The 13,199-nt window shown below is 39.8% G+C and overlaps 1 protein-coding gene across 4 annotated transcripts in view; it reads right to left on the bottom strand.

The window, feature by feature from the left end:
* Window positions 1–1,338: 1,338 nt before the first annotated feature.
* The window catches only part of Evi5 (ecotropic viral integration site 5), a 127,916-nt gene continuing 116,055 nt past the window's right edge, over window positions 1,339–13,199 (bottom strand). For all 4 annotated transcript variants that reach the window (XM_029545075.1, XM_029545078.1, XM_029545077.1 and 1 more), the window contains one exon: window positions 1,339–1,351. In XM_029545075.1, coding sequence (XP_029400935.1) covers window positions 1,349–1,351 — 3 coding nt within the window. In that variant the 3' untranslated portion in view covers window positions 1,339–1,348. The remainder of the gene's footprint in view (window positions 1,352–13,199) is intronic.

Genomic DNA, 13,199 nt, shown 5'->3' on the forward strand with positions numbered 1-13,199 from the left:
GAAGGTAGCGCGGGACAACACACACACAGACACACACACACACACACACACACACTCTCTCTCTCCCCCCCTCCAAGGAACTACAACACTTCTGAGCACACAGCTCTCGTGCAGAGGTGCATGGTCAGTTCTTTAAGATGTACATCAAGAAGCATTCTTGAGAACTTTGACTTCCATGTTTAAGCTATGAGCCAGAAAGGTGGTAAGAGTTCATACCCTTAGCACTGCCTGGAAATTTCATTTCTGGTTCGCCTTCATGTTCACTATGTGGTCCTTTAACTGACTAGTGCCTGCAGCTGAAGATGATCTTAAGCTGGTCTTTCTCCCTCCTCTTCTCAGCTGCTTTGAGAGTTAAATATGAACCACAGCACCAGGCACATCTTGTGTCTTTACTAAAAGCACAGCCCTGGGGCCTATGGAGATGGGTCAGTAAGTAAACTGCTTGTTACTCAAGTGCAAGGCTCTGAGTTCATGTCCCCACCACAAGGAGAGGGTGGAGACATACTCCATTAGAGACCCTGTCTCAAGAAATAGAGGGGGCTGGAGAGATGGCTCAGTGGTTAAGAACACTTGCTGTTCTTGTAGAGGTCCTGGATTTGGTTCTCAGCACTCACATGGTGGCTTATAATCATTTGTAATTTCAGTTTCAGGGGATCCAACATCCTCTTTTGGCATCCATGGGCATAAGTCATGCACATAATATAATACATATATGCAGGCAAAACAGTCATACATGTAGAATAAAAATATAAAAAACTCCCACATACTCAAATGTGCTTCAAAGCTGACTCACAAGTTGATCCTTGACAGTGATAAAAGCAAAACAAGCACTGCTTACTGCAACCCAACTTATAAAGTAGCAAATAAAACCCACTTACTAGCCAAGTGCAGTGGCACAGACCAGTAATCCCAGCCTGGGCAATAAAATGAAACCCTATCTCAACCAAAAAAAATAAAATAAAATAAAAGAATTAATTTATTCACTCAGTTATTGGGTTCTGAACCCAGGACCTTGTGCATGGTTGAAAACATAGATAGGTCTGACGCTCGAGTTTTACATTCTAAGGAAGTATTCCAGAAAGGCATAAAACATTTGTTACTGGACATATATTTTATCTCTATCTTTAGTCCTTGGACCACAGGGATGATTTTAAAATCAGTTTTGAATAATTTAGCTTTCTGATTCAGTAAGACGTGAACTACATGAAAAAGCTGGTAGAATTTTGGACAGGCTCTGAGCACATTCATGCCACCCATTTCAATGTTAGATGCAAATATCAGCAATCAGACAGACGGAAACACACGGGGACGGGGGTGGAGGCGGGCACTGCTTCTTACCTGATGTGGACTACTTCATCATGTTATGCATTAAGAAACAGAGCAGAAGAAAGAACATGAAGAATGTATATAAATAACATTTAAGACACTGGACACATTTACCACAACTTTAAAAATTAATAAAACCTTAGTCCTGCACTAACACTGAGAAAACAGAACTCGGGCTTTCTCTGTAAGCACGGAAACCCCAACAATTTGGCAACTGACAAAGGAGGGTAATGAGATATATAACGCATAAAGAATAAGGCACAAATGCTGTATAGTTAATAAGAAAACAGGAAACTGTTATGTTCATAGTCTGATGAATTTAGTTAGGCTCTGACAGGAAGCAGCAGAGTCTCTAACTGCATGATAATGAAAACCAAACCAAAAGCTAACAACAACTACAACTACTTCACACTGAGACTGGCACTACAATTTTCACATAGGAAGAACCTGCAGAGATTTTAAGTACATGTAAATATTTTAGAACTCACCATAAGTCTACTCTATAAACTAAGCCACAGTAGGCATGCTAAATTTCTTTGTGAAACAAACAAGTGACCTAATTTCAGAGCCTTGAAGCTTCTAGATAGAGTCCACTACGAAGTAGCAGAGAAATCCGTGCTGAGAAAATCTGGTCGCCCGGGCAAGTGCCACAGAGTCAGGGGAGATAACATGGTCTCTCTGTGTTTGCATTTTTTACGGTACATTCTAGAATATCATTAACTTATCAAGAGTTAGAGTTCATTTTTACTTGATTTTAAAGAGACATGAATGATATTTTTTCCAATTTTGACATCTAAACAAAGTAATTCACACAATTAGTAAGATATTAATAAAACATTTATATGGCAATTTATAGATAATGATGCATATTATTCAAGTTAAAATAACTTTCCTCCATGCGTGAGCAGAGATTGCATGGTCCAGACAAGTTCCACATTCTGAGATTTAAAAATGAGGAAAGACCACTGGGTATTTTGAAAGACAATCAATCCACAACAAAGTGGAAAAAGCCATCCGCATATCAAAAAAAACCCCTAACCAAATGAACTTTGATCACTCCTAGACAAGGTCTGAACTACTGAAGTGAGTCATGTGCGCTGCAAACAGCTGCAGTAAGTTTCCAAGGTCGAGTCATATCAGATTGCAAAGCTCCATCTGTACATTTGCCTTTGTGTATCAGTGTCTGTAAAGCACAGATCTTTTTAAACTGAGTAACATTTCTGTAGGCAATACTCAACACCAATAATTAACTATACATTATGCTTCATATAGGAAAGAAGGTGTCAAGCATGATAGTCACATGGATAGTCACATGTGTAGCTAAGTTCTACACATCTTACCTACTCTTACGTTTGGTCAATAATTTTGTTGGATTCTTATAGAATACTTTTTAATAGTTATTTTTCCAGATTTCAGAATTGAAAATAAATGAAAATAGGTAATTACATGCTACATTTTCTTTCTTTTCATCATCACTGCCAAGCTGAGGATTACCCTGATCTCCTGAGCACAGGAATTACAAATTATAGCGTACGTACAACCAGGCCCCAAATTTTTCTTAATTATCAGCGTCTTTTAAAAAACTGTACTACAGAGATTAAAACTAGAAGCAAGCACCCAAACCAAAATATTTCCAGAAAACTCAAATAGGAAACCAATAAAAGTGATCATCTGGAGATCGGGACTTCTTAATCACTGTATGCCAAAATCCTAAGATGCAATACTTAAGAAATTGTCTAGGTTAGCCGGGCATGGTGGCGCACGCCTTTAATCCCAGCACTGGGGAAGCAGAGACAGGCGGATTTCTGAGTTCAAGGCCAGCCTGGTCTACAAAGTGAGTTCCAGGACAGCCAGGGCTATACAGAGAAACCCTGTCTCGAAAAAAACAAAAANAAAAAAAAAAAAGAAAAGAAAAGAAATTGTCTAGGTTAAAATACTGAGACACTTCACCGAAACACTAGTAACTTAAAGCAAAAAAAAAGCATTAGGTAAGTCATTAAAAAACACTGAAAATTTAAGAAATTGAAGAGTCTATGTAAAAATAATGTATATAAAACACAACGGTTAATTCTCCTTCAGAAGCAGGGAAGATCTGTGTACTAACATGTGAAAGGCAGAAAGTTTGGAATTGGAGAACCCGATCCTGTCCACATGTTTCCAGAGTAGAAGGGAGGGAGCCATCTACAGAGACTCTGACTGTCACTCAGAGGAAGCTCTACACAGCCCTGTTTAGGGTGAGCAAAGTGAGACTACTGCTGAAGGTCTTCTTCCTGGCAGCTGATGATCTTCACAAAATTGAAACCATTAGCAATATTTAGACAGCAGTCTAATGCCAGTGGTGATGAGGTTAGGAATGTATGAGGTTCTATGTAAATTTATGACCAATCACAGGAAATAAATCACTTCACACTTGTTTCGGTCTGAACTTTTAAGGCTAGATCAAAGCACTATGAATATTTCATTTGATTTAACCTTTAGATGAAGCATTAAAAAAACCCTCAGACTGTTAGCAAGATGACCTCATGAAGTTTTTCTTTTCTGACTGGACTGAATTACATTAACAGGAATTGCTGAAGCTAGATGATGGGCTTTTATCAATCCATCAAATCAAGCCAATATGTACCCACAAACAGTGCACCAGGTGCTGGCAAGCTGAAGGAGAACAAAGCAAGCAAGGCTCCTGCCATCTAAGACCTTGTGTCAGGCAGAAGAGACTGTGCATCTGATGTTGAGTTATCACACCAGGGCACTAGAAGTCCACAGGAGAAGCCGGGCACTGTCCAGGAGGGGGATGCTGAAGGGCAAGGCTAAGCTGGGTCTTTAAGGATAAACAGGTGTTCAAGGAGAAATTCAGGTATAGGTGGCATGGTGAGAGACAGGCCTGAGAACACCTTACGTGTTGAGAAACTAAAATTGTGTGGCTAGATCTAGGTCTTGAGAGATGAAAGGAGAGAAGCAGGGAATAAACTATAAAGAAACTCAGTTTATATCGAGGAGTGACATAATGAAAAAGCTTCATGAACCATAGAGCAGCAAGTCATGCCACTGCAGTTACTCAATCATCTTAACATAGACTTCTTTTATGGTCTACTTAATGGGGATTTTATTAGTCCTTGGCATTGTTTGAAGTGCCTTTCGGTGTGACTTCAATTTCCACCACTAATTCCAACAAGGTAACTGAGGGACAAGAAATTTGCCCATAGTAACACAGCTAGGGAGTCACCTATATACCTGGCAGTGTTGCAAGTCCTATACTATCTGTTTAGGTAGCCACAAACAACCTAATTAGCCACAAATAAAACTGAACGAGGGATGATAAACAACGTTAACAGAAAAGCAAGATCCAAGTCTGAGTCTGACACATTACAACTGCTAATTGCTAAATGTCATGGTCTCTTTTAGTAGGTCAATGACAGTTGTCTTGAACTTTTCAAGGTACCAGAACACTCAAGATACATGATATAGTTATGAATACATTCCCAAAAGATGTACAAATATCTATGTACAAAGTACCTTTAAATACTTTAATAAGGTCTATTCATACAACTTGGGGAATTTTCAAAAAGCAAATAATATCAATTTTCAAATATGGCTATTGAGTCAGTAGATGTTCTGGCACATATACTATAATCCAAGAATTTGGGAGGGAGAATTTAAGTTAGAGGCCAGCCTTGGTTACATAGTGAAACTTTGTCTCAAAATGAAGGCATAAAAGCAGGTAGGGGTACAGACACAGCAGCCATATATTTGAATAGGTTTTACCATGGCCACAGAGCTGCACAACCATCCCCACACACAACCTGAGGATATGTCATCACCCAAACAAACACACACGGCATACTCTCAGCTGCCATGCATGCCCTGGCTGCCTGCCACCTTCTCTTCAACTCCAGGTAACCACTAATCTGTGGCTGTCTTTACAGATCTTCCTATTCTGTGCTTCTTATGTAAGTGGCGTCACTGAGTGTGTGTGTATGTGTGTGTCCCTCTGTGACTGAGTTCTTATACTCTGGTCTGTGCTACAGTGTACATCAGTATTATATTCTTCTGTTACCTAGCCCCTTCTGTTGTATGATATGCTGTACCTCTCCACTTATCAGCTGACAGACATCTGGACTGGTTTTATTTTCTGGGTACTTGTAGTGGCTATTCCTGGTTGTCAACTTGACTATATTTGAAATGAACTACAATCCAGAATTGGAAGGCTCACCAGTGGACCTAGTCTGGAGACTGGGAGATAGAAGTTTCTGATCTGGATCTTAGTATGGAGATCTTGAGACACAGTGGTGATTGAATCCAGAAGATTAAGACAGGGAGATCTCCGAGTCCAAGGTCATCTGGGATTAAAGGTGTGATGGCACACACCTTTAATCTGGGCTACACCTTCTGCTGGGGACCATATAAGCACATTGGAAGAAGGGAGTCTGGCTCTCGCTCTTTCGCCTTCTTTCGGTGTGGGACTCAGCAACTGCTAGATCTTTGGACTTCCATCCACAGCTACTACTGAACCATTGTTGGGATTTGGACTGCAGACTGTAAGTCATCAATAAATTCCTTTACTATATAGAGACTATCTGCAAGTTCTGTGACTCTAGAGAACCCTAATACAGTACTGCAAAAATTTTATAACTATTCATGAACATGTCTCAGTGTAGACATTTCATTTTTCTTGGGTATAAAGACAGAAGTGGAACTTCTAGGCAAGATAGTAATTATGTTTAGCCATTTGAGAAAATGAAGCATTAACTTCCATAGTATCTGTATCATTTTCTCTTCCGACTTGCCATGTTCAGAGTTCAGATTTCTCCACATTTTTGTTAATTTTAACTATATACTTATATGTTCCTGGTTAGTATAAAATAGAAACTTACTGTAGTTTTGATTTGCATTTCTTTGATGGTTAATGATGCTGAACTTTTTTTCTTGTGGTTACTGGCCATTTGCAGATTATTTTATGAAATACTCTATTGAAGGTTTTCTTTGAGGGGAAGGGTGGTCGAGACAGGATTTCTCTGTGTAGCTCTGGCTATTCTAGAACTCACTATGTTGACCAGTTGGCCTCACACTCAAAGAGATCCTCCTGAGCGCTGGGTTAAAGTGTAAACCATCACCTCCCAACTGAGGTCCTTTACTTACATATAATAAATGAATAATTCATCTTTTTATACTGTAACTGAAAGCTTTTGTGTGTGTGTATATGTGCGTGTATGTATGTGTGTGTGTGTATATATATATATATATTTGTTTGGTTTTTTGAGACAGGGTTTCTCTGAGTAGCCCTGGCTGTCCTGGAACTCACTCTGTAGACCAGGCTGGTCTTGAACTCAGAAGTCTGCCTGCCTCTGCCTCCCAGGTGCTAGGATTAAAGGCGTGAGCCACCACTGCCTGGCTAGCTTTTGTATATTTTATTACAGAGATGTTTATGTATCTACCTACCTACCTATCTATGTCTAGGGGGTATATCTAGGTCAGAGGTAAAACACCAGTGTCTTCCTCTATTGTTCTCCATTTCCTTTTAAGCTTGTGGTTCACCAACTGGCAAGACTGGCTGGCCAGTGAGTCCTAGAATGTTCCTGTCTCCATCCTTCCGTGCTTGGATTACATTACCATACTGGGCTTTTTGCATGGGTGTTAGGGATCTGACCTCAACAGGCACTTTACCCACGGAGCCATTCCCTCTACCCCAACAGATGTTCAATTTTCATTTCCTGTTTTCAAGGTTGTCTTCAAGGTTATCTTCTGATTTTCTTGATGCACTTTGAAGCATCAGAGTTAAGAGCTCACCTGTTCTTTATCCCCTTGCTTATGGTGTCAAATCTAAGACTAAGTCTTTAAGGTAAGCTCCATTTTCTTTTCCTGTCAAAAATCATGCATGGTTCAATCTAGAAAGTCAGGTACTGGATGTATTCTACGGAAGACAGCCTGAAAACCACTCTAGTGATAGAGTAAGTTGCTCTACTTTAAAAAACATTCTGAAAAATATATCTAAAAACCAGAAATCATATATCTGCCAACAGTAGTATACTTAAAATATAAAAAAAAAAAATTCTGAAAACTCAATTTTCAATAAACAAACAAAAAACAAAGATGGTTTCAAAATGCAAAAGGAACCTAAACAGACATTTTCCTAAGGATATAAACGGCCAACTGGGCTATTCAAAGATATTCCACTTCCTTAAGCCATGCAAAGAATACCCATAAGAACCACATAAATCCTAGTATCTGAGAGACAAAAAGGAGAGTTGTAGGTTAGATAGAGGCTAGCCTGGGCTACACATGAGACTGCAGTCCTCGCGTTTACTAGTATGGCGGTCACCATAAAGGCAGACCAAGTGCTAGCCAGAGATCAGAAGCCTCTCATACACCTAGTGGGATGGAAACTGTTACAGCAGCTTTGGAAACAGTATGGCGTTTCCTCAGCTGGTGAATGTGGACTTGACTTACAATCCCACAAATCTACTTTTAATTATATACTTGGATGCAAACAAAGGTTCATACAGAAGTTTCAATGTGATGTTCACAGTAGTATTTTCATGACAGAAGAATAAGCCAATAAGGTGGTATATCGTATTTTTTAATATTATTAGGCAATATAAAAGAATGAAGTATAGACACTGAGTACCATATGGATAACTCTTGAAGACATTATGCTAAGTGGAAGAAAGAGGTTAATAGGACCACTTATTACATGTTTCTCTTATATTACATGTGCAGTATCAAGGAACCTCTGCAGAGACAGAAAGAGGGTCTTGGAGGCCTAGAGCGAGGGAAAGGAATCTGAGGAGTGACTGACTGTGACGACCTTGTGAACACACCAAAAGCCCATGGAACATAAAGTCTGCATGGGTAAAGTGGATCACACAACTCTCTTGATAAAATTATTATTTGCTTCTATAAAAGTAGGTAGTCATTTTTTATGTATGATTCAAAAAGAGATACTGACAGGCTAAAAATAATTGTGTACTTGGAAAAATAATTTCTAACTGATAAAAAAAATCCCTAACCTAACCCATAATATAAACCTTCTACAAGCAGTTTTTCCTTCAATAAAAAATAAATGATTGGGATGTAAAGTAAATAAACAAATTAATGAATGAATGAAAAAAATCATTTGAAAGGGAAAATAAGTGATGGCTACCTCCTTCAGCATCACTTGAAACAGAAAGTATGCTACACTCGAACCGAGTGCTAAAGGCTGAGGAGCTAAGGGTGAAGGAGGGCCCATGAATGACTTGCAGTGCTCATTTATTTTCAGGAGCTGCAGCTCCTGATAACATAACTTTAAAACATGTAGCACCCCTCCCCCTGGCCAGGGAGCACAAACCCCTGGCCAGGTCAGCATTCTACTCCTCTTTGTCTTGAGACGTGCAGGCTGCTCAGTGAAGATTGGGTACTTGCAAACCACATGACCTCATGAATGCTATCTTATCACCTCACAGGTTCCTCACACTGACCACAACTTAAATCAGACAGGCAGCAGAGCAGCAGAGTCTGTGACACGTACACTGGTAGACATTTCCAGCTGTTCTGTTTGTGGGGAGAGAAAATCTGATTATCTCGTGTCCAACTGCATCTGTGAGATACTGTTTATGAAAAGCACATGATTCACTGCTGTAAAACCTCTAGCCATAGTTAAAAACTTTGTGCTTTAGTAAATCTGAGAGCCAGTAGTTCGTTTTTTAACCAAAGCTCCTTTAACTGATAATCAGTAGGTGTTCCTATTTTTGGAAAAAAAAAAAAAAAGCTAGCACTGTATTATTTACTTTTTAAAAGTAACATAAAAATTAAGTTGCTTGCTGGGTGTGGAGGTGCATGTCTTTAATCCTAATACTAGAGGAGCAGAGGCCGGCAGGTCTCCCTAATTCAAGGCCAGCCTGGTCTAACACATTTGATCTAAAGGAAAAACAAGGGAGCCATGCAGGCCTGGCCTGGCCTCAGGGCCTCACTCTGATCTCTCGACTACTTCTGTACTCCTCCTGGTCTCTTCTGTGAGCACTTGCCCTAGCAATCTTCTCGCATATATGCCTCTCTACCTGAAACATGCCATGCTGTCCTTTCCCTGGCTACTTTCTCCTCTCCTGTAGTATACAGCATAGACAGTCGCAGAGTGGAGGAGTGTGCATGCAGTGCAGGGTACCACATGCACAGAGACCAGAAGAGAACATCAGTGCTGCTTTATCACCCTCTACCTTATTCCTTTGAGAGAAGATCTCTCTCTGAACCTGCAGGTTGACTAGAGGCCAACATGCAACAGGAACACACCTGTCTCCACCCTCAGAGTATATAACCACACCTGTTTTGTTTTGTTTTTCTATAACATGGATGTTGGGTTCCAAACTCAGGTCCTAATGTTCACTAATTGGATGAATATATAAAATGAGCTGGCATTTTAAGGTCTCAGGATCAGTGTCAAAGACAAACCTAAAACACAGGACTCATGACTTTAAGTCCACAGTTCTAAAGATGAGTTCTCTAATCATTTCTAAAACAATGGAGAGCAAAGCCATACACAGCCTGGAACAAAAACTAAACTAAAACAAACCCCCTCCTCACACACGCACAGATAGATAGATAGATAGATAGATAGATAGATAGATAGATAGATAGATAGATCCCGAATTGCTGTTAAAAACCAAATAATTCATGAGAACCAAATATCTTCCTTCTCTCTGCTTTAATGATGTGTCTGGAAGAACTTGCATAATAGTCAAAGGGAAAAAGCAGAAGTGAGGCAAAGAATAGGAATAACCAGCTTTTAAACATAAGACATTATTAAACCATTAGTTTTCACCTGAGGAAGATCGTGGGTTTACAGTGTGGGTGATTTTTACTACTCCTTACCAAGCAGAAAGAGCCTTAAGAACATGTTGTAAGTATCACCGTAGATGTTGGCTCTGTAATCACGGTGAGAATGCACATGTAACGAACATGCTCTCAGATGCTAACAAGTCATTGTTTCCTATGGAATATCTAAGAGCTGGCCACTGTGTGGTCTCCTAAGAAACACTCGAGGGCTCTCTCCCTCCCCACTCCATCTGATAAGAACTGTTATACAGAATATTGAGTTCACCGAAAGTATCTTACCTTTCTGACAGTTTCTTACATTTTCTACAAAAATATGGACTGCCATGTGCATTTTATTTTTCATAACCTTCATGGTCTTCTGTTTGTTCATTTGGTTTTTGAGACAGGTTCACGCTGTAGCCCATGCTGGCCTGGTAATTTCATCAATCCTGCCTCAGTGTCAAGCACTAGGATTACAACTGTAGGCTGCTATACTACACCTACCCACCTTCTAAGAGACATGCCTCAGTTGTCTCTTCTCTCTCTCTCCCCCTTCCCTCTGGAGACAGGATCATATTCTACAGTCCAGGCTGGCCTCAGACTCCCAGTAGTCTCACTGCCTCGGCCTCCTGAGCTCTGGGTTTATAAATCATCACACTATCTTACACTGAAGTTCTGCCACAGATACTTTTTAGGACCATCTCTTAAGACATTTACAAGCCAGGCAGTGGTGGCGCATGCCTTTAATCCCAGCACTTGGGAGGCAGAGGCAGGCAGATTTCTGAGTTCAAGGCCAGCCTGGTCTACAGAGTGAGTTCCANTTGCACAGAATAAAAAAGACCTTGGATAACTATGTTCCAGGACAGCCAGGACTGCACAGAGAAACCCTGTCTCGGAAAAAAACAAACCAAAAAAAAAAAAAAAAAAAAAAAGACATTTACAACCAGCACTAATAAACACTGCTTTGGTATACTATATACTTTAGTATAAATAATCACATGTAACGTAAACTACTATTTAAATGCTCACAAACTCAGAATGACAAACTAACAAGGCTCATGGAGAAAAACATGTGTGCAGGGGGAGAGGAGACTGTGTGCGCAGAGTTAGGGGGAGACCCAATACTGGAACTAGCTTGGGAGAATTCCCACTGGCCAAAAATGGGACGAGAACTCCAATAAACATGGATACGATCATGAGTTCCTATTACAGTGGCAGGATTCTCAGGAGTAAACACACTTAAAAAGTTGACCAAGACTCTTCACACTGCTGATCTCCATTTAGGTTGACTCTGAGCCTCACAGGAAATATAAACAGTCAAGGACAGTAATGAAGCAGGAGCTGTGGTCTCTCCTTCCTCAACCCCACCAACCCAGCTCAACGTCCAGTCAACATACTGCTTAACTTGCCCTGCTCTGTTACCAGGATGGCTTGTTGTGAAGACTCTTTAAGCCGTGTCCAAACACGGGTCTCTGAACTAGCCACTTGCTCAGAAGATTGGGGCATGGAGAGAGCATATCCCAGAGCCAGCAAACACTTAAGAATTTCATTGTGGGAGTGTCCCTAAAGGTTCCCTAAGTGTGGTACTCTGGCATTCCTGGCCTCAAGATGAGGGATTTTGTCCCATCACGCATTGTTGCCATGATATGCTGCCTCAGCAAGACCCCAAAGAACTAACCAGTCATTGACTCGACTCTACAGATCTGTTAAGCTCAAATAAATGTTCTCTCTTTACAAGTACATTATCTTTAGGCATTTCATTAGAGATGGGACGCTAACTGGCCCAAGTAGTTTAGGGTTAGGGGTGGTGTGTAGTGGGAGAACACTTACTACTAAACACAGGATCTGGGTTTGAGTCCCAGATCCAAACAAATAGGAATATAAAAACAAGAATTTTATAACAATATATTATTCTAAATAAAAAAAATTACACTTGGTACAATATAATTGTGAGTGTGTTATAAGATTTATAATCCACAGTAGATATTTAAGGATCTTAAGGTAACTTTCACAGGTGTTCACTCTGTTCAGGGCACTGTTTAGAAACAACAAAACCCTACTTGTTCTGAGGCTGTTGTGAGCCCCTGCTTGGAACACTGATTCACTGAAAAGAAAGGTTATTTTACAGGTATATTTCCTAATTAGAAGCTGCTACGTTGGGAAAACTAGTCTTTTTCTACTGTAAAAACAAATCACAACTTATAATCTACATATTAATTTAAAACATTAAAATGGTCATAGAAATCAAAAGTTATCATTAACTTCATTAGCAGCCATCAGTACAAACAAAAAAGCTTCTTATTAAAAAGGCAGGGACCAGACAAGGCTGCTCACTCCCAATCTACTCAATATAGTACTCGAAGTTCTAGTCAGAGCAATTAGAAAACAAAAGGAGATCAAAGGGATACAAATTGGGAAGGAAGAAGTCAAGAAGTCAAGATATCACTATTTGCAGATGATATGACAGTATGCTTAAGTGACTCCAAAAATTCCACCAGAGAACTTCTACAGCTGATAAACAACTTCAACAAAGTAGCTGGATTATAAAGTTAACTCAAACAACTTGGTAGCCTTCCTTTCTACTCAAAGGATAAATGAACTGAGAAAGAAATTAGGGAAATGATACCCTTCACAAAAGTCACAAGTAATATATAATATATCTTGGTGTGACTCTAACCAAGCAAGTGAAAGATCTGTATGACAAGAACTTCAAGTCTCTGAAGAAAGAAATTAAAGAAGACCTCAGAAGATGGAAAGATCTCCTATGCTTATGGATCGGGCAAGATTAACATAGTAAAAATGGCCTTCTTACTAAAAGCAATCTACAGATACAATGCAATCCCCATCAAAATTCCAATTCAATTCTTCAGAGATAAAAAGAGTAATTCTCAAATTCATTTGGGATAACAAAACACCCAGGATAGTGAAAACTATTCTGAACAATAAAAGAACTTCTAGGGGAATCACCATCCCTGACCTCAAGCTCTACTACAGAGAATAGTGATAAAAACGGTATGGGATGGTACAGAGACAGGCAGATAGATCATTGGAATAGATCTGAAGACCCAGAATTAAACCCACACACCTAT

The sequence above is a fragment of the Mus pahari genome, chromosome 13, assembly GCF_900095145.1.
Source record: "Mus pahari chromosome 13, PAHARI_EIJ_v1.1, whole genome shotgun sequence".
Lineage (NCBI taxonomy): Eukaryota > Metazoa > Chordata > Mammalia > Rodentia > Muridae > Mus > Mus pahari.